Here is a 21,417-nt window from a genome sequence, read left to right as displayed (position 1 = left end):
AGCTGAAATGAATCAACTTGAACCCTTGCTTCCCCCCTCACACAGCTTTCAAAAGGAAAAACATAAGGAGAATGATGTCATGAATTTGTATAGCATTGAGCACCTATAAGGCAACTTCATATCCACTGTTTAATTTGATCCACTTTATAACAGCCCTATAAGGCTAGCAGAGTATCACTATCTACAACTGTACCTCTTACGGCATATGCTCAAGGCCAAACAACACTTAAGTCATAAAATATCAATTTAAACGTGTCATTCTGACTTCAAGTCCAGTTCCTTACTTAGTCATCTACAGTAGCCACGGAGCATCCATGAGGTGCCCTTATATGACTTGGACATTCATCTGCAGAACAGAGAGGGATATAATATCTACCTGGTCCTTGCCAAGGATGCCACAGGAAGGGCAGAACTCACCGGAATCCATGTGGTCAGAGACTAGCCGGAGGATGTCCCCGGGCTCTCCGTCAATGTTAAAGCACACTGTGAGCTTGCTCAAGGGGAAATCCACCACGAAGTGAGGATCCCCGTCCACTGTGGGGCCGGGAAAAAAGGGGAAGAAAAGAATGACATTTACTGCATGCATATCTAATAGCGTAAGTACCACCTGACATTTTCTCTGACATAGCATATTTAATCCCAATAGTCCTAGAAGGGTGGCATCCTTAATTCCTAAATGAGGAGAATGTCCCAGTTAGCATGTAGTAAAGGAAAATAATTGATTCCAGGTCTTCTAATGCCTCTTCACCATACCCTAATTAAATACAGAAAAGTAAGCTCTGAGAGAGGTGAGAGGTACTATGTTTGGGATATGGTTTGAATGTGCCCCTCAAGGATTCGTGTGTTGGATGCTTGGTCACCAATGTGGTAGTATTAGGACGTAGTGACATCTTTAAGAGGTGAGACTTAGTAGAAGGTGGGACACTAGCTCTTGTGAAAGAGAGTGGTTATAAAAAGAGCAAGAAGGAGTAGGTGTTGGGGCACAGTAGCTAACATGCTCCCTAAGATGCCTGCATCTCATACTGGAATGCCGGGGTTTGAATCCTTGCTCCACTTCCCTTTCAGCTCCCTGCTAATGTGCTACCTGGAAGGCAGCAGGTGATGGCTCAAGTACTCGGGTCTTCCGCATGGGAGACCTGGGGAGTCCTGGATGGAATTTTGGGCTACTGGCTTTGGCCCAGGTCAGCTGCAGTTGTGGGGAGCTCTGGGGAGTGAGCCAGATGGAGAATCTCTCTCTCTTTGATGATTTGCCTTTCAAATAAATACAAATAAACAAACAAATAAAACTTTTAAAAAGAGCAAGACTTGCCCCTCCCTACTCTCAAGGTACATCTCACCTTGAAGCCTTTCCCTCTCTCACGCACTCCCACCATGATGCTACCCATCATGTGACAGAGTCAAGGGGGCCCTGACCAGGGGCTGAACAGATGAGACCGCCTAATATTGAAACTTCTGCCTCCAAAACAGAGAGCCAAATAAATCTTTGTTCTTTGTAAGTACCTAGATTTATAAACACCCAGTATTTTGTTACGATAACAAAAAACAGGCTAATACAGAAGGGTATGAAAAGGAAGAGTTGCTACCATCTACCCTCAACTACTACTGAGTCCACGTTCTTCAGTGGCTTATGTGGATTTGCCATATCACTCTTGTTGACCTATAACTGCCCCTGTGAAGGGATCTGAATGGGCACCCTTCCTTTCGGACTACAGGAGCTCAAGGACACTTCTCCCAGGAAGCTGTAGGCCATCTCGGGAACATTCCCAGCATCAGTGGCACACAGTCCTCACAAGCAAGCTCTAATAGCCAAGCCCAGTGTGGGAGCAGTGACAAATGAACCATAAGGAGTCAGCAGGAGGTCAGTCAGGAGAGTTGGTGATGGTGGTAGAAATTCCTCCTTGGCGTCACACTGACTTTACTGCTCTCAATGTTTTTTTTTTTTTTTTGCCCAGATGAGAACACCAAAGTTCAGCTGCCCCATAGTTCTTGTCCATTCTCCTCATGTTTCTCTCTGTTGAAGAGGAACAGCCTTGCTTCTACCATACAGACAGAATATTTCCCAAGGGTCTATATCAGTTGTCTTTTCCTACTGGGTTGGAGATTTCATTTCTTTCTCATTTGTACACCAACTGCACCATGTCCCTCAGTGTGTGTCTACTTCATGTGTATGTGCACAAGTGTGTACGTGAGCCTGTGCATGCCAGAGGTAGGGGCCATGAGTAGTCTCATCTTCTCAAGCTTGTAACTGCTGGAAAATTCCTTCTCTCCAGCATCACTCAGTAGGGCCATTGAGAGAATCTAATCTGGCTGCTCTGTTAAGTGCCTCAAGCACTCCGTGAATGGCAACACATCAAGAAACACAACATAATTATTTCTCTTCATGGAAAAACAAATGACATCTGGCTGGAGGAGGCAAACATCTCACATCCATAGGCCCTCTTTAGGTGTGATTGCAGCTTAGCTGACCATTCTGAGAGTTTCTATGTGTGCCTGCCACATCATTTTTACTCAAATCATCCAATTCACTGTAACAGGAAAAATGTTGCCTGTTCCAAAAAGCGGGGGAGGGGCCTGAAAGTCATGACTCCAGGCAGTGTCCAAGAGGAAAGCTTTCTTGCATTCCATAAAGCATGTGTGTTTCCAAAAGCATGATATGCTGTCCACTGGAGACTGCAGTCTCTACCCCGTAGCTAATCCCAGGGATGTCCCCGACTTTAAGAACACGCACGTGCAGCCCATCCGCAGAAAGGGGATAATCGGACTTAACAAGGGAAGATTTGGACCCTGCAAGAATAAAACCCAGTCCCATACGTTACTGTTCCATCTGGACTTTTGTTATAACCCCAGGAAGCTGGCAAGAGGAAATGTTTTGACATTTTGAATCGCTCTTGCGTTCTAAAGCCAAGGACTTAAAAACAAAAACATATCCTGCTTCTCACACCAGGCATTTTGATTTTCGTAACCATCTTTTCAGACGTAACACCAGAGGCTGGACACATGCACACTTCAGATCTCTAAAACAAACGTCTTTTAAACTCCATAAGGATCAAAATGCGCCTCTCTTATCCACCTATTCTCCTCTCGGGCTCTTGCCAGGTTCCATTGGGATCATGTTGTCTCCTTGGTGTTTATGTAGTGGCTTAATGATGGCCCGGTTCTTAGCATCTGCTTGATGCTGGCGTGGGCTAATTAAATACAAGTATGGGTCAGGAAGCCTTGTCCTGTGAGCTGGCGTTTTAATCGGCTTAAGAGAATTCCTGGGGGCTCTTTGTCTAAGCATCCCCTGTGGTCCATCCACTCACAACCACATCCTTTCCTTTACCTGATGTTTTCGAGATTTTAATTCTTGGGTCAAACGGTTTCTTGACTGTAGCTCCTGGAAAAGGAGATGGAAGAGAACACCACTATTACTTATGTAAAGAGGATTCAGTGAGGGGTACGGGGAGAAATCAATCAAATACAGATTTTGTTGTAACTTAAGAGAGCAAAAAAAAAAAAAACTGTTTTAAAACATCATTTGTGCTAAAGAGGAAGCATTATCTCAAAACACAAATATTGTGGAAAACATGGATAATGGGTTACTTTATTCTTTGATAAATTGGGTAGTATGTCTCTTTCCTGTGATTTCTATATATGTAATAGTGAGAAATATTCCATCCCACTTAAGATATGGTTCTGAGATGAGGGGGGAATGGAGAGTTGTGGTCTAATGGGTATAGTTTCAGATTTACAAGATGAAAAACTTCCAGGGGCCAGTGCTGTGGCATAGTAGGCTAAGCCTCTGCCTGTGGTGCCGGCATCCTACATGGGCACCAGCTCCTGTCCTGGCTACTCCTTTTCTGATACAGCCCTCTGCTATGGCCTGATAAAGCAGTGGAAGATGATCCAAGTGCTTGGGCCCCTGCACCTGCATGGGAAACCCAGAGGAAGCTCTTGACTTGGCTTTGGATCAGCCCAGCTCCAGCCTTTGTGGCTCTTTGGGAAATGAACCAGCAGATGAAAGATAATTCTCTCTCTCTTTCTCTCTCTCTCTTTCCGGTTCTGAATTTCAAGTAAATAAAATGAAAATTTTAATTAAAAAAGTTATCATGCCCATTTCACAGGTGAAGGATTGGAAGCTCAGAGAGGTTTGGAAACCTGCCCAAAGCCCAGCATCTGGTCAGGATGATGAGCAGATGTTTACGTCATGCTCTCTCTACCATATCTAGATGCTTCTCAGAGTTTAGAGTGTGAGGAATAAATGCAAAGGTACTAATGGGTGCCTTGTGAGCCCTTCAGTTCTCTCCCCTAGAGAATGCAACCTGACACAGCAAAAAGATGCTAGTTTCCACAAATGACTGCTACACAGAATGCCATCCTCTGCTTTAGTCTAAATGCCATTCTTTTCTCCTGCCCTTGTCTCTGCCGATTCCTCTCCCATCACCCCCAGTCAAAATCGCACTGACACAGACTGTGGCTGCTTCTGTTGGATTCTCAGTGATTGGTTGCAAAGGGTAGATTATCTCTAGAGTCCTTGCTTGGTTCTCCTCACCGACATCCCAAGAAAATAAAATTGAGCATACACATAAAATGGCATAACTCCAGTGTACTCAAAAATAGAAAAAGACACTAAAAATCAGAAATCAGCATTTTTATTTGTTTGGTCATCTTGGTGCCTCCAATAATCTCTGGCGTGTGATAGGTCCTCAGTGTATTGATGATTTATTGAAGGGCTGACTTTACTGGGCAACATTTCTGAGCCAGATGCCATCTTGTCTCAGTTCTCTAGAGAAACAGGCTTTCTAACAAATCAAATGCAACAATCAAAGATACTCTGAAGAACTATAAGCTGCATGTAGGGTTGCTACAGTGTGATAAGATAAAAGACTCCTGCTGGGGCTACCATGGCCTTACAAGGAGCTCAGGTTGGCATCTGGGCCCCACATTCGTCCCATTTGGCCATCGCTGGGGCTGTCTTACCTGACTGTGCGCCAGCTCCTCGCAAGCTCTGCATCACCGTTTCGGGTCCCATGGCCGCCGACATGCCATGAGTGTCCTCTAGGCCATCCACGTGAACTGCTGACTTCCTCAGCTTCATGGAGGTGAAAGGGGTGAGGAAGTGATAGCTCAGTGCCAGGGCCTGGGCCCTCTGCCTCAGTCGCTCTTTCTCCTGCTCATCATCACTCTGCAGCCAGGAACTCTGCAGCTCCTTCACGGTGAGATAGCTCCAGAGACGCTCAATGTGATTGGACCCCCCTTCACCATCCCCTGGAGGCCTGGTGCTTCCTGGGACGTCGCTCCCCACCTTCCGGGGCCCCACGGGCACGTCCTTCGTCAGGATGACGAATTTCTTACTGTTGCTGGCCGTGACCTCCACATGCAATTGATCCAACTTCTTGTCTGCCAGCTTCCCAGCAATGATGATCTCTGAGCCATTGAAGTAGTTGGGAAACAGAGTTTTGGTGGCCTGCTCCACCAGGCCAGGGGGATAATCCATGCGGATGTCAGAAAGGAGAGGGGTCCTGATCTCGTCGTAGAACCTGCAGTGGAAGAATAGCAAGAGAGAGAATAAAGGCCTTGCTCTGGCTGCAGGCAAGGTAGAGATTACTGACTCTCGGGGGGTGAAGCTGATTTTAGAAGTGATCAAGTCTAACAGTGTAGTTCTCAGAGGAGATAATTCGGCAGTAGCCTCAATAACACAGGTGAAAATGCACACACTCTCTCTCAAGGGTTCTGAACCTCTTTTTCTTTTCTTTCTTTTTTTTAAGTTTTTTTTTTTTTTTTTTTTTTGAAAGTCAGAGCTATGGGGTAGGGAAACAGAGAGAGAGAGAGAGAGAGAGAGAGAGAGAGAGATCTTCCATCCACTGGTTCATTCCCCAGATGGCCAGCACTAGGTTGCACCAAATCCAGGAGCCAAGAGCTTGATCTAGGTCTCTCACATGGGTGTCAGGGGCCCAAACATGTGGGCCATCTTCCATTGTTTTTCCCAGGCCATTAATAGTGAGCTGGATAGGAAGTGGAGCAGCAGGGATATGGATTGGCACCCATATGGGATGGCAGCATCCCAAGCAGTGGTGTTAGCCATGACGCCACAACACTGGCCCCATCTGAGCCTCTTTTTCAACTCCTCTGCTGATGAGAAAGAACCACCATAGACTAAAATCTTTCTCCCAGACAGGATTAGTTTGATCCACCTTCAACATGACAGCCATGTACATGCTTAGAAAGCAGTGCTGTAGGTTCCTTGAAGTCGTTTTATACAGCCATATCAAACCACAGTTGCACAATAGCCTATTTTTCACATGCTACAATTTCAAGATTCTTCAACTAGTTGGTAAATTTCCTTTGTACTCACCTAAGTTTCCCAAATAGACTTTAATAATAATATTTTTCTGGGGACAGCACTGTGACACAGCAGGTGAAGCCACCTTCTGCAGCACCAGCGTCCCATATGGGCACTAGTTCGAATCCCAAGTGCTCCACTTCTGATGCAGCTCCTTGTTAATGTGCCTGGGACAGCAGCAGAAGATGGTCCAAATGCTTGGGCCCCTGAACCTACATGGGAAACCTGAATGAAGCTCCTGGATCCTGGCTCAGCCCTGGTTATTATGGCCATTTGGGGAGTGAATCAGCAGAAGGAAGATACCCCCCCCCCCATCGCCCCCGCCATCTCTCCCTCCCTCACTGTAATTCTTTCAAATAAATAAACAAATAAGCCTTTAAAATAATAATATTTTTCTTAGAATCAAATACATACAATGGTACTTCATGGAAAATATGTATTATGAAAAATATCAAGGATTTAAATAATTTTTCACACAAAAATAAAGTTATTTTTTCAGCCCATTGTCCATGAACTCTTTGAAGTTCCCTTGTGTCTTAAGCAGCACATTATACTTGAGAAATCTGACTTTGATGGACCTGACACTTTTGGATGAGGCAGCATTTGCTTGCATCAGTTTTTTCATCATTGTGCTCCGTGGCTGCTTCTTGTCAAGTAAGTAGACCACTAAGCCCCTTTCCAAAGATCTGGAGAGCATGAGCTGTGGCATCACACTTCCACCCCAGCCCTTTGCTTGTCATGTGTCCTGGGACATGTGGCCTAACCTCTCTGAACTTCAGTTTCTTCATCCATCAAATCAGGTGTACACAGTACTGCTTTGGTGGTCTCTTAGATATCCTCTCCTTCTTTTATGATGACTGAATTCTAATCGAGCACATGCCCATCCAGCTCCTAACTAATTTCCTAGCCTCCAGCTTGGCCATATAAGGCCAGGTGACTACGTCGTCACTGATGGAATATGAATAGAAGTGATGTGTGCCCACTCCCACAACACTTGCTCAAGAAAAAATGTCTTGTATGGGTTTTCTTTCATGTGCCCCTTTGAAGGCTGAGAAACAGAAGTGATACCGACCTAATTAAGGACAACACTAAGGGAAGCAGAACAATAAGATGGAATGAACCTGACTCTGAATATTTTTGTGGGACAGAAGCCAGCCTGTCCTGAAGAGAACTATTTCGTCATTTTTAGATGGCATGTCTTTATTGCACACCTTAGAGACCTCCAATTAGATTTATCAAGAACACATTTACATTGATTATAGCTATGAAGTATCCATAAATATACCTAAACCTCACTTTTCCTTTTAGATCTGTATCATACGTGCCACAGTGCAGACTGAAGCATGCAATGCAGAACTTGGAATTGGCACTTCACTGATTCAACAACAAAGAAATAGACTATTGAACAACATCACTGAGTTCTAACTGGGAAAATACTCCAGAACCTAAGTTATAATTTCTGCTGGGTAAAAGCATGGTCATTTAGCTAGTACTCAAAATGGAAATAACACTACCTCTCTTACCTCTCTTACCTCTCTCACAGGGTAGAATAAATAAAACTAGAAAGAGCTTTGAATTATCAAGAAGGTAATCTTCACCTCAAGAGCTCACTCAATCCCTGATACAAAGGGACTTCAAAAAAGTTGTGGAGGCCGGCGCTCACTAGGCTAATCCTCCGCCTTGCAGCGCCAGCACACCGGGTTCTAGTCCCGGTCGGGGCACCGGATTCTGTCCCGCTTGCCCCTCTTCCAGGCCAGCTCTCTGCTGTGGCCAGGGAGTGCAGTGGAGGATGGCCCAAGTCCTTGGGCCCTGCACCCCATGGGAGACCAGGAGGAAGCACCTGGCTCCTGCCATCGGATCAGCGCGGTGCGCCGGCCGCAGCGCGCCAACCGCGGTGGCCATTGGAGGGTGAACCAACGGCAAAAGGAAGACCTTTCTCTCTGTCTCTCTCTCTCACTGTCCACTCTGCCTGTCAAAAAAAAAATAAAAAATAAAAAATAAAAAAAATTTTAAAAAAGTTGTGGAAAATAGAGCTAAAATATAAGCTTATTTTCTTCTTAAAAAAAAAAAAACCTTGAAATCCATGCATAGTTTTTCATAATATTGATTTTCCATGAACTTTTTGAGACCCTTTGTTTGTGATAGCCACCGTGCCATACTTTACACAGAAAGATTTGTCATTGATTTTTGCCATAATCTTCATTTGGCAGATAAGGAAACTAAGGCACAGCCAGTCTTAAAATCTTGCCTAACAGCCCAAAGCAGGACCAGAATTTGAGGCCTCCTCTGCCTGGCATCAAAACAGTGCAATGCGCTATTTTGATCATTCCTGGCAGACGTGAGGTTAATGAGCAGTGCAACAGGCTCGTCTCTGGGTTTCTCATGGAAGCCAACCCTCAGCCCCTCAGAGATCCTCTCACTGTCCCTGAGCGGACACACACAGACCCGATGAGCTGTGCGCCTGCATTGTCCTCCTCGTGAACGCGCCGTGTGAGGCCACAGTTCTCCAGCGACAGCTTCTCCAGCAGTTTGAAGTCCACGTCGTTCCCAATGCCGATGGTGAAGATGCAGACCCGACCCTGGGCAGCCTCCTTAGTGTTATTGAGAATCTTGAGGGTGTGGGTCTCCCCGACAGTGGGTTTCCCATCTGTTAGGAAGACGATGAGGGACACGCTCCGGTCTTCAATGTCGTTGTGAGCCACGTAGTTGTTGAGCAGCCTGATGGCTGTCTGGAGGGCCCCACTGATGTCTGTGCCTAGAGGACAGCAACACAGGTCAGTTCAGGCCTCCACACTTCTACAGCAAGCACCCGAATGCACACCCAGAGCTGCAGTCAACGCTCAACTTTCACGATGGACAGGATTGAGCTGTGTGGGAAAAGAAGTCAAGTGCACCTATGGAATGCATTGCACATACATTCCAGAGTGTATGGCCTGTCTAAAAAGTTGACAAGGGTATGCTAAATGAATATAAATGGCACAGGATTATCCCACTATATTAAAAAAAAAAGAAAACCTTCAGGATTATCTATGCTTATTGGAACCTCACAATGGAGGAGCCATTAAATTTTACACCTTCTGACCCTACCATTCCTCCTTTATGGTGCTTGTTATTATCAGCTCTGATTAATGTGTCTGTTGTATCTGTAGCAGGTGCTGAACAAAAATTTGACTGGTTGGTTGAGGCTGAAACTACCAGCTAAAATGAGGTTTCTGGATTAGCTAAGAATGTCATTCAACTAAGCTACCATCACTAAGCAAAACTGAGAATTCTTACTGTTTCCTTCATTATTGTCTGTGTTGTTTAATGTTTTAAAATAAGACTGACATACCAAAAAATCATCTACTTTAACTCCAGTGGATTTTATTTATTTATTTGAGAAGAAAAGTGACACAGAGAGCAGGAGAGAGAGAGAGAGAGAGAGAGAGAGAGAGAGAGAGAGAGAGAATCGTTCGTCCACTCGTTCACTACCCAAATGCCTGCAATAGCTGGGGCTGGAGCAGGCTGAAGCCAGGAGCCCAGAACTCCATCTGGGTCTCCCAAGGGTGGCAGAGACCTAAGTACTTGGGTCATCACCTTCACACCAGCAGGAAGAAATGGATCAGAAATGAAGGAGCTGGAACTCAAACTGGCACTCCAGTATGGGACATGGGCATTTCAAGTGGTGGTCTATTCCACGGTATCACAGTGTCCATACTGATGGTCTTCATTTCATGGCTTAAGACAAAGCTTGCATACCAGAAAAATTACCCATTTTAAGTCAATTCACTATTTTTAACAAGTTTATAGAGCTCTGTAACTATCATCACCATCCATCATGCTGACAGTGATTTTTATCTGTCTGCAAAATATACCACGTTTGAGGGAACCAGATCATTTTCCCCACTGCTTTACACTGCCCAGAATTTCTGGCTAAAAAACCAAACCAAACCAAACCAAAACAAAACAAAACAGAGACAACAACATCTGTGACAAACATGTTCATAATTGCTGCTAAGATGCACACAGCATCCAAAGGGAAGGGGGAATTACAGCTGAAGCAGGATTTAACATTTCTTTGGGATCATTAATTTGTCTTGCTTCATGTCCAGCCTAATTTCATGTTGCCTCTCGATGTGCGGGCATAGATTAGCCAGCAGGTGTTTGTCTTCTCTTTAGTCTGCACTTAGCAACAGTGCCAAATCTCTTACTCCATTGTACAGCCAAGGAGAATGCAGGCAAAGCAATGAATTTGGCTTCCTGATACCACCTGGACAGCAAGGCACTGCAGGTCTTGGAATCAAAACCATGGTAAGTGGGGGTATCTCCTGCCCACTCAACAGCCATGAAGAGCTCTCCACAGGGACAGTCCTACAGAGCTTCCCTAACTACTTATTCCATCAAGAGCTCACTTAGAGGCATCAAAGAACCAAAACATGAGCAAAGGGGATTACTCAAGTGGGTAAAAATAATGGTCACCTCTGATGCTTAAAGAGGGCATCCTAAATGCCAGCACCATTCTAGGAGCATTCAACATTTCGACTCCTTTCATGCTAACAACAACTCTATTGCTCTCCCCATTTTGCAGATGAGAAACTAAGGTGTGTAGAGGCTAAATGGCTCGCAGTTAATGGAGCTGAATTCAAATCCAGGCAACCTGGCTTCAGAATCGATGCTGTCAATACTGATGCCACTCTCCTTAGAGAAAAGCAGATTACATGGCTGTTCACCTGAACAGGTTGGGGCAGTGAAGTGCAGAGAAAAAAAGAAAGGCAATCAATGGATTTCTAAGGTTTGGATTCCAAAAAAACAAACTACATATCAGCGTGCTTCTAAATGTGTTTATCATCCCTTCCCACCATGCTCACATCATTCTAATAGTCAGCAGCACCATTAAAATAATTTGACTTAATCAATGCAGGTTAAGCACGCACTACATGTCAGGAATCATGTTAGGTACACAATGGGCTTCCAAAAAATTAAAGAGGAGCTTCTTCCCTCAAAGGCTTTACAGTCTCATCAACTTCCTGTGGGAGATCGTCATCATAATATTAAACCTAATCTTTTATTTCTCCCATCAACGAATAAGACAGTCCCCGACCTACCTACTGTCTTGGAGACTGGTTGAAAACCCTATTGTAAGTCAAAGCACTGGCTGAGCAAGATCAAGCTACAGATGAAGTTCATTTGGGAAATCAGGGCTTTGTTGTGGATAAGAAATAATAAATACAAGGAGGATGGAAAAATCCCAGAGGGAAGAAGACTGAACTGAGAGTTTTATGTGTTTCCAGATAATTAACCAAGATGACAACTCTGGGAGATGGTGTCTGTGTAAAGGGCCTTAATAGAAGAAGCCAGGGGGTCAGGTCCCGTCCCAGTAAACACTCCAATACTAAGCACCGCTAGTGTGTCCACTCTGCTCACGATGCAGTAACAGGAAGAATAAGACCCACGCTGTGAGTTGGAGGAACTTACACCTGGCTCAGTGGGGTAACACACTATTCTGATTCTCTGATATTCTCAGAATTCTTTACTATCTGTTCTCTCCTTTCATAACTTTCTGCACCCTTACCTGAGCAGCATACCCAAGGCAAGCATGAGATCACTCAGAGCCCAATCACACTTTGCATCCACCGCACCTCCCAGGCTACCAGGGATTCACATTTTCCTCACTCTGCTGCAGCCTTGCCAAGGGTATACCTATTTTGCAGGGCAGTTCCATTCACTGCTGCCTGCAGTGATGGGGCCCAGGCACACAAAACACTGGGTCAGTCATCCATTGCCCTTAATTCTCCACCCAAGCACAGTTTGCAAAAGCAGCTTCATGATCCAGGATCCATCAGACAAATCAGGCTTCCAAACACCCACCAGGTATTTTCCCCCATAACTGGAGCAACAGTGAATTTACAAAGTTGGAGTTCAGAGGAACATAAGTTCCTGGGAGCCGGCGCCGTGGCTCAACAGGCTAATCCTCTGCCTTGCGGAGCCGGCACACCGGGTTCTAGTCCCGGTCGGGGCGCCGGATTCTGTCCCCGTTGCCCCTCTTCCAGGCCAGCTCTCTGCTGTGGCCCGGGAGTGCAGTGGAGGATGGCCCAAGTGCTTGGGCCCTGCACCCCATGGAAGACCAGGAGAAGCACCTGGCTCCTGGCTTCGGATCAGCGCGGTGCACCGGCTGCAGCACGCCGGCCGTGGCGGCCATTGGAGGGTGAACCAATGGCAAAGGAAGACCTTTCTCTCTGTCTCTCTCTCTCTTTCACTGTCCACTTTGCCTGTCAAAAATAAAAAAAAAAAATTAAAAAAAAAAAAAGTTCCTGGGAAAGCTCTCACCTGATATCTTCTTTCCTGCAATCCTCAGCTTTCGAATCCTGGTCTCTTGGTGGAAAATTAGCTACTATCACGTCAATGCTAATGTGAGAAGAAGAAATTCTTTTTACCTCCAGTGGGCGACATATGGTGAATGTAGATTTTGCCGTCCCTGATACTGTTAGGAGTGACTGAAATCAAGTTGTCCTTCCACACTTTGATTCGGTTGGAAAATCCAATGATATTGAAACGGTCTTGGGGTCGGAGGTCATGGAGAATAGTGAAGAGGGCATCCTTGGTCTAGGCAAACAGAAAACCAAAACGGGTCATATCCAATCACATTAGTCCACTTGCCCACTGTCTTGTACACTGCCCACTAGGAACAACCTCAGGGTTCAGGTTCAGGGACTACTATAAAAGGGCTCTTGGGTAATTGTCAAGGAACTTGTTACCTGGCCAGGAGAAAAATGACACCAGTATATAATAATTTTATAGAAAATATGAACAAGAACTTAGCATATGAAATTTGGCTTGCTGCTACCAACCACTCTGTCTCAGGCCTCTGTGTCTTTACAACTGCTCCTCTCTTGAGCTGGAATGTCCTCTCCTGCTGCCTTATTCCCATCGTTCCCCGACAAACTCCTAGCCGTTCTTTAAAACCCAAGTAAGTGTGCTCAGTTGTCTAGCTGAAACTTTTTGTAACTTCTCCAAAGAGAGCCAACCGTTGCCTCCTTAAAGTGGGCACTGTCCTTTCTCCTAAAAAGTGCCAATCACACAGTAACGATGATTTGTTTGTGATCCGTTTCCTTACCAGATTGTAAGAGCTTGGTAGGTGGGTCTCTTTTATCTTCAAATCCCCCAGTGACATACAACAGATGCTAGACAAAGGTGTAGCAAGTGAACAAATGAATGGAGGGGCGTTTCATGAATTACAATTGAAGGCACAGATGAAAGCTAGTATAGGAATCTAAATGACTATGAAATCATTGTAGACTGGAGGAGATGCGAGATGATTTTACATAAAAAGAAGAATCTGAAGACTTAAAGGAGTTGGACAGCTGAAAAGACCAAGCAGGGCACTCTGAAAACAAGTGAAAAAGTAAGACAATTTCCACAAGGCAAAGAGGTGATACAGGTAAGTTCAGGTGGGACTGACTGCTTAAAATGTGTCCGTTTAGGTGAGACACGAGTCATGGGAAGAATCTGAAACATTCCAGGAGCCTGGACAATAGTTTCTGTATCAATCCACCAGATATCATGAGAAAACCCTGTCTTCCTACAACAACGTTGCTGTTAGACATTTAAAGTGATTTGGCATATGAGGTCAGGAACTTCCATTACATAATTGCTATGACAGTGACATCTAGCACCCATTTTCAGTGGTTAGAAGCAGAGACTTCATAGCCAGACTGTTTGGACTTGAACTTGGTCCTATCATTTACTCTCTGTGGCGTCTCTTGTGGGACGGAAGTGGCCCTCTCGCTTCCCCAAGCCTGAGCATCCCAGACAGATAACCTGGTACTGATACCCACTCCAGCACTAATTCTAATTTTCATCTTAGCCCTGAGGAGACTTATTAACTTCTCTGTCTAGGAACAAAAAGACAAGAGAGGATAATGATTTGTTGGAACTGTTCCTATGGTCCTCAAGAACAAATGTAATTTTCTGACCTCAAAATGTAGCCCCTCTCACTGATCAGACCTATGCCCACAAGTGTATCCATCTCCATTGAAACTCAATGCAATACTTAATTTTGCATACAAAATAACACATCATTAATTTTATGTGTCTATGGCCAAGGAAAACATTTTTAGTCTTCTATGATCACCTATGCAAAAAAAAAAAAAAAAAAGATTGGGGGCATCATTGCTTTGTCCAAGTAGTGTGTGTGGGATTCCTTGTTTTTAGTATGTAAGTCTCCTATGATGGAGTCCAGAAGGGATGAGGATGAATCGCATATGGTCATTAGTGTACATTAACACAATTCATTCTAATTGCGTAGCCCTGTATAGTGTGCCCCGTCACTTAGTCTCACCTTTCGTATCTCACTGTGCCCAGGTTGCCCCATCTGCAAATGTAGAATGCAAACAGAACCTATCTTGGCAGGTTGTCATGGGGATTAAATCAGGTACCAGATGAAACACACTCCAAACTGGGTCAGGCATGCAGTAATATATATATATATATATATACACATACATACATACATACATGTCTGGTGGGAATCAGGAGAATTTAGAAGAAACTCAAGTCTGGGGTAGTTGTGGTAAGGAAGTATTACTCTGAAATTAGTAGGTCTTTGCTCAGATCTTATGACTCTTGGCCTTGGCTTCCTTTTATAGATTCAAACAGTCTTGCACCTGCTACCTCTGTTGCTTTGAAATAACCACCTCATTTTCATATTTTTCTTTTCTGAATTGTCCCTCTTCTTCACTCCTCAGACTTGCCTTCCAATCCTGTATCTAACTGCTCATTTTCATATCTCATCATCATATTCATGAATTGCACAGGAGCCTCAAAACCCATCTTGGAAGATTATTCTGGACATGTCTGCTTTTAGACATGTACATGACATTCTTTCTAGGAGGGCTTAATAAAGGAAGTTTCCAACCTGAGCAAACATTCACCTAACACCCACTGCATTGGTCCTTGTTGAATTAATGCACTACAACTTCCCACCATTTCTTCATCTCCAGATTGAGAAAGCAGTGGAGTTTAATATCACTAGATATATGCTGCTGATGACAATGATGAAGTCACTTCTTCGGAGCATCTAACCCCCACATATTATGCTGAGTTCAAAGATGGGGGTGACTGACTTACTTAATCCTGTATAACTCACAGAGGTAAAGTGACTTTCACTATTCCCATTTCACCGAGTAGACAACTGAGGCATAGAGGGGGTTAAGTAGCATGCCCATGACAGCCTGGATTAAAACACAGGAAGTCTGAAATTTTTACCAACTCCAGGGCCAAATTTTTACCAACAGCAGTGGAATCTGCTGGAGCTGAGAATACCTGGAGTTGGCATCATTACAATGTGCAGCTCACTTGGGGCATCCCTTCTGGGCCCATGCATGTTAATAACAGACTCTGTTTCTTTCTTCATTTCTTCTACTTCGTTTCCAGCAAAAATTAATAGATTCATCTCCCATAACATCCTTGCCGAGAGCGCTGTGTGTATCCCACGTCCACCCAGGGATGAGAACAATGCATCTGCTTTATTTAATCCATTTTCACATCCTACAGAGGGGGTTGCCTCCCACCCCCAGTTCTCCCAGGAGAAAAGAATGGCAATGGGAGTGTTTATTTCCCTTTGTCGGGCCAGTCCCCCAGCCCCACCCCGGATTCTATCCCTTCTCTTTCTGGCACCGTCTCTCCTCAGAGGGGACTCGCGGGGCAGTAGAGCTTCCTGTCCTCCCACAACCTGATGTCCATCCCCAGGAAATGTGTCAAAGCGTCCTGTGATCCATGCCCAAAATATATCAGCACTCTCTCAAGGACATTCTATTTATTTATTTATTTATGAAAGGTAAAGAGACAGAGGGAAGAGACAAAGATTGTGAGATCTTCCATCTGCTGGTTCACTCCCGAAATGCTTGCGACAACAGTACTGAGCCAGGCCAATGTCAGGAGCTCAGAACTCCATCCAGGTCTCCCGTGTGGGGAGTAGGGACTCAGCTACTTCCTACACATTAGCAGGAAGCTGGATTGCAAGTGGTGTAGCTGGGACTCAACCAAATGCTCTGATATGGGATGCAGGCATCCCAAGTAGGTCTTAGTCTCTCTAGGCCAGTTGCCACGGAAGACATTTAAGATATCTATGGATGCTCAACCAAGATACCTGTTCCTCTCTCCTTGACATGCTTCCTGTTCTGCTTCCTGGGCACATCTTGGGTCTCCCCCCTCTTCCCAGTGCTCCTGATGACATGGCTGGTCCTCCTTCTTGACCTGCCCTTCAATAAGAGAGTCTCGGGGCACTTTTCTCAGCAGAGAGCTCAGCCTGGCACTCACACCACCCTCTTCCTCCAGGGGAGTTTATCCATCCCCACAACACCTCTTGCCATCATTGTCTTGCTGCTTCTTCCAGGCTCATTTTAAGTCTTTTCTCTCATTAGAGCCACTGCCACCCATTTTTACCTCCATGTCCTACAGATAGCTCAGATTCAACACACTGAAAACTGGAAACTATTCTCTGACCAAAACCTGTCTCTCCTTGCTGCAGGGGTTCAAGTCAGAAACCTGCACACCATGTCCGGTCTTCTTTCTGCCCCCTTCCTAACCCTCTGATCCTTTAGCACCCAACCATAGAATTCTAATTCCCCTTCAAACTATCCCTGTGGTCATAATCTTTGCTATATTTATTAGTATAAAATATTATTTTTCTATAAGGTCAGAAGATAAACTCACAAAATCCCACCCAGCCAGAGACAACTACTATTAAGATGGTGATATACCACATACCCCTTCAGAAACTTTCTTTGCAAATGTGGGTAGATACATGTGCATGTGTATTATGTGTGCATACATGGGTACATGTGTGTGCCCGAGTGTGATTTTAAAGGAAAGGGGATCATAAGTATATCATGCTATAAAGTTTTTGTTTATCATGTACAGTTCTCATGTCAATAGGTAAATGTGCAAGGATATTCAAAAATTAATAGAAAATATATACTTATGAAAAAATTGCACGGATATCATAATTTTTACACCAAAATATATTTATCTTTTAATCCTACTGTCCACCAATCATTTAGAGTACCTTCATGTGCCACACCATTTTAGTGGTAGCAAGATATTTTACTGCATCCACATGCCTAACTTTAATATTTCTGAATGCTTCCTGCCATGAAGCTCATCATTCACATATTTGTGTTCACGATCTCCTTAGGGTGAATTCCCTTACATGGAATTGGAGTGACAAAGGGCTTGCACTTCTGGAAGGACAATGTGTTCTGTTGCTGCCAGAGTTAGATTTTCAACCTCCTTCCACTGCCCTCAGCATAAAGTTTAAGCTCTCTTTTTAGACACAAACTCCTCCGTAACATTAATAGTCCCCATCTATTGTTCCAGCTTTTATTCTCTGCTATTTCCACTCCCACTATAGACTCTGAAGTCTAGTTTCCCCACTGTGCCTTGACACATCATGATCTCCTGCCTTTGCACAAACTGCTCTGCCCTCTTTCCCCTCTTCTCCAGCTGCTCAACGATGGTTCTGTCCTTCAGGACCTGTCTGACGTATGCCCTCCTTGGTGAAGCCATCCCTAACTCAGCCATGAAGACAGGTACCGGCTCCATCCTCTGCCCTCCATCACCGGATGCACACATGCACTGTGGCACTTCGTGTTGTATTCGCAATGCTACTTCATGTGTTTTCCCACCTCGGGAGTTCTGCATCTGCTATTTGATGTCCCTGGAATACTCCTTTCACGGAAGCTGCTTCCCTCTCATCCTTGAGATCCGAGTCTACCTTTATATTCCAAGGGAGCCCATCCTTGTCTCCCCACCCCTCTGGGTTCTGTCTCTATGTCATGGGTCCCCTGTTCTTTGAATCAAAATATTGATTAAAAGAATGCACTTCTCTGTGCATTCACTCATCTGTCCATCTCACGTCTATGCTTCTGAGCGCAGGGTTTTTTTTTTTTTTTCTGTTTTGTCAGTCATTCCATATATAATACCCAGCAGTGCATGGCCTGTAAGAAAAGCTTGATAAATGTCTCCTGAATAAGTGAGTGGAAAATAAATTGCCCATCTGTCCCATCAGCTAGGATGCTCCTCAAAACTGCTGTCCTCTGGCTTCTCGCAATTTCCTGAAACAGAAATAAAGATGGAGAAGAGAAACAGAGAGGGAGGGAGAGAGAGAGAGAGAGAGTGGAAAGACTCCAAGATAGACAGAGAAAGGGGTGGGGGTCTGTTGGTGCAGGCAAAGAACATGAGGACAACCCAGCTGGGTCCTTAGATCCTAAGATACTTTCCCCAGACGGAGAGCATGCAGGAAGTTCATAGTGACAGCAGTGATCCACCAATAACTCAGCTCAGTGCACTCAGTTGATGCCGGTGGGGAGCTCCAGTGTGGCCCCAGGCAGCCTCAGCCAGGGAGCCAGCAGCACTGGGCTCCTGGCTCTTCCTTCCACTTAGAGCCAACCTGCTCCTGCGTGAGCATCGGGCGGACTCAGTCTCACCCCTTGGCGAAATGTGTAGATCCCAGGAGGTCTCAGGCCCGTGGTGGACAGGGGCACGCAGCAGAAGCTGTCTGTGAGGCAGCACTTCCTGGAACCCTGTTCTGAGGCTCTGCTGGGACCCAGAGCTGGCTGGGCTGCCCAGGGCGGGGCTGGGGAAGGGGGCCCTTGTCAGAGACTGCTTTGTAGTCAGCAGCTGGCCTCTTTAGGGAGCCTTAAATAGTGTGCAACAGACCTGGAGAAGAACCAGCCGGGCTCCTCTGCTGGTGTTTCCCCCATCGTGTTGGACACTCTGCTTTGGGAATGGTTGTTCAAGCCTCTACCCCTCCTCCCCTCGGCTCAGCGACTCCAGGTTCCTTATGACCTTGTAAGGCCTCCACTGTGACTTATCCTCATGTGCACCGAGGGAAGGCAGGCTCTCACTTGCTCCATTTCCCATTGCATTAGAGCCATTTGGATGGCCTCCCGCCCCTGATCCCAGAGGGACCCAGGCAGAAGCTGCTGCTGTTGTCGCTGTCTCCACCCTCTATTAACTCTTTTTTTTTTTTAATTTTAATTCATTTTTAACAGATTTAATGTCATCTGTAGATACAATTCTAAGAACATGATATTCCCTCCCTCCCCGCTTCCCCCACTTTCCCTCCCTCCCTCCCTCCCTCCCCCTTCCTTCTCCTTTGTTAACTCTTGGCTTGCTCTTCTCTAACCCTCCATGGACTGCTCAGCCCCAGAGCTCTGCCTTCTGTCCAGGGCTTCAGAGGAATGAGGAAGGCGAGTGTCCACGCACCAGAGTCGAGGGGAGGGAGCTCCTGCTGATCTTCCTGCACACTGTGTTTACGTGCCAAGGTTAACAGAACCTACTCAGAGTTGTCCTAGAGTACAGTCCAGAGGATGGAGTAAGCACATTCCAGAAAGATCAGAGGAAGCTCAGAGAGGCAGTGGATGTGTAATCCAACTACTCTGAAGACCTGAACTGCCCTGAAGCAAAGGGGCATCATGGGAGAGGTTACATTAGACCCCCTTTAACGCGTTGCCCCCAAACCTGAGATCACAGAATCACAACCAAGAAGAGCCTTAGACATTTCCAGTACAGGCAGGTGGGCCACTTTCCCTCAATGCCCTTTCCCAATTAAGCTTGCGCATACCCCAGGAAGCCATACACCTGGGACTTCTTACCCTATCCCCAAGGCTCCCTCTAGTGGCCTTACATACTAGAAACAAGGAATCCCACACACACTACTTGGACAAAGCAATGATGCCCCCAAATTGTGTTTTGTTTTGTTTTGTTTTGTTTTGTTTTGTTTTGCATAGGTGATCATAGAAGACTAAAAATGTTTTCCTTGGCCATAGACACATAAAAGTAATGATGTGTTATTTTGTATGCAAAATTAAGTATTGCATTGAGTTTCAATGGAGATGGATACACTTGTGGGCATAGGTCTGATCAGTGAGAGGGGCTACATTTTGAGGTCAGAAAATTACATTTGTTCTTGAGGACCATAGGAACAGTTCCAACAAATCATTATCCTCTCTTGTCTTTTTGTTCCTAGACAGAGGAGTTAATAAGTCTCTGGCACAGTAGGCAATTGTGAAGAGGCAGGAAAATCAAACCACGTGCCTAGGGAAACAAAAATTAGTATGGCATGAGGGGCCTTGCTGAGAAGGAAAATAGGATTCTTAAAGAGATCTACAAGCCAGAAGAAGCACAGTGTGTTTCCCCTTTGGACTGTGTGCCCAGTCCTGGGGGCACTCACCCATGGCCGATGGGAATCTACCTACTCTCTATTGATGCAATCTGCAAACAGTGGTCCTTATATGTAGTCATAAGACAGCTTTAAAAAATTCCAGATTGTGTTTGGGAGGAGAGAGAAAAGGTACATCAACACAAGGATACATGAGAAGGGTGTATTTCTTATTATTTGGGTACTGAAGAAGTACCTTGGCCCCAGAGCAGATCTTGGACAAGATTCCTTCTAATCCCAGCTATTTAGAATCTCGAAAGATAGGGATTGTTTTCTGCTTAAAACTAGCTTATGGTGATGAATTCCTCTTCTTATATGTACTTTCCTTGGATTAAGTGGAGAAAAGAAGTATTTCTTTTAAAAACAGTGTCTTAGAAGTTCATTCCAGCTCTGCCTTAGGTTTACTATTAAGTCAGTCTTTTAATCTCTCTTCATTTAAATTCTTCCAGGCACAAAGTGGGACACAAATAAATTAAATTCTCTCCTGCAGATTCTCCATCCATGCCACATTGCTGGCAGTAGTCTTTCTTGTTCTAGTGGATCATCAGGAAGGGAAATTATAGAGTCATGTCTAATGGTGCCTTTAGACAGAAGAGCTGAGCTCCAGATACGCAGTCACCATCCCATTCTTCACTCCCAGGGAAGGGAGTGTCCTGCATTAAGCAGTATCAGGAATAAGGGATAGAATCTTCCCTTCTCTTCCTCTCTGTCTTCCCTATGACACTGTGCTAAAGCAACTAGGTGAAGGCTCATGGCATGCAGGCTCATGGCACAGCTGTCAAAGGAGTGAGTGTTCACTGTCAATCACCATGTCGTGAGTGATGAGTGAATATTTCCTGAGTAGAGGAGCATTATCTAGCAAGACCCTCAGAGAGAGAAGTCAGTGGAGCCCCTG

General features: G+C 45.1%; 1 protein-coding gene across 1 annotated transcript in view; it reads right to left on the bottom strand.

Annotated features, from left to right (window-relative positions):
- The window catches only part of ITIH5 (inter-alpha-trypsin inhibitor heavy chain 5), a 109,210-nt gene that overhangs the window by 10,586 nt on the left and 77,207 nt on the right, over window positions 1-21,417 (bottom strand). The window contains exons 8-12 of the mRNA XM_062210947.1: window positions 12,736-12,904; window positions 8,768-9,077; window positions 4,960-5,519; window positions 3,323-3,376; window positions 418-534 (exon numbers count right to left, since the gene is read on the bottom strand). Coding sequence (XP_062066931.1) covers window positions 418-534; window positions 3,323-3,376; window positions 4,960-5,519; window positions 8,768-9,077; window positions 12,736-12,904 — 1,210 coding nt within the window. The remainder of the gene's footprint in view (window positions 1-417; window positions 535-3,322; window positions 3,377-4,959; window positions 5,520-8,767; window positions 9,078-12,735; window positions 12,905-21,417) is intronic.

This window comes from Lepus europaeus, chromosome 14 (assembly GCF_033115175.1).
Source record: "Lepus europaeus isolate LE1 chromosome 14, mLepTim1.pri, whole genome shotgun sequence".
In the NCBI taxonomy this organism is placed as follows: domain Eukaryota; kingdom Metazoa; phylum Chordata; class Mammalia; order Lagomorpha; family Leporidae; genus Lepus; species Lepus europaeus.
This window is presented reverse-complemented; position numbering and strand designations above follow the sequence as displayed.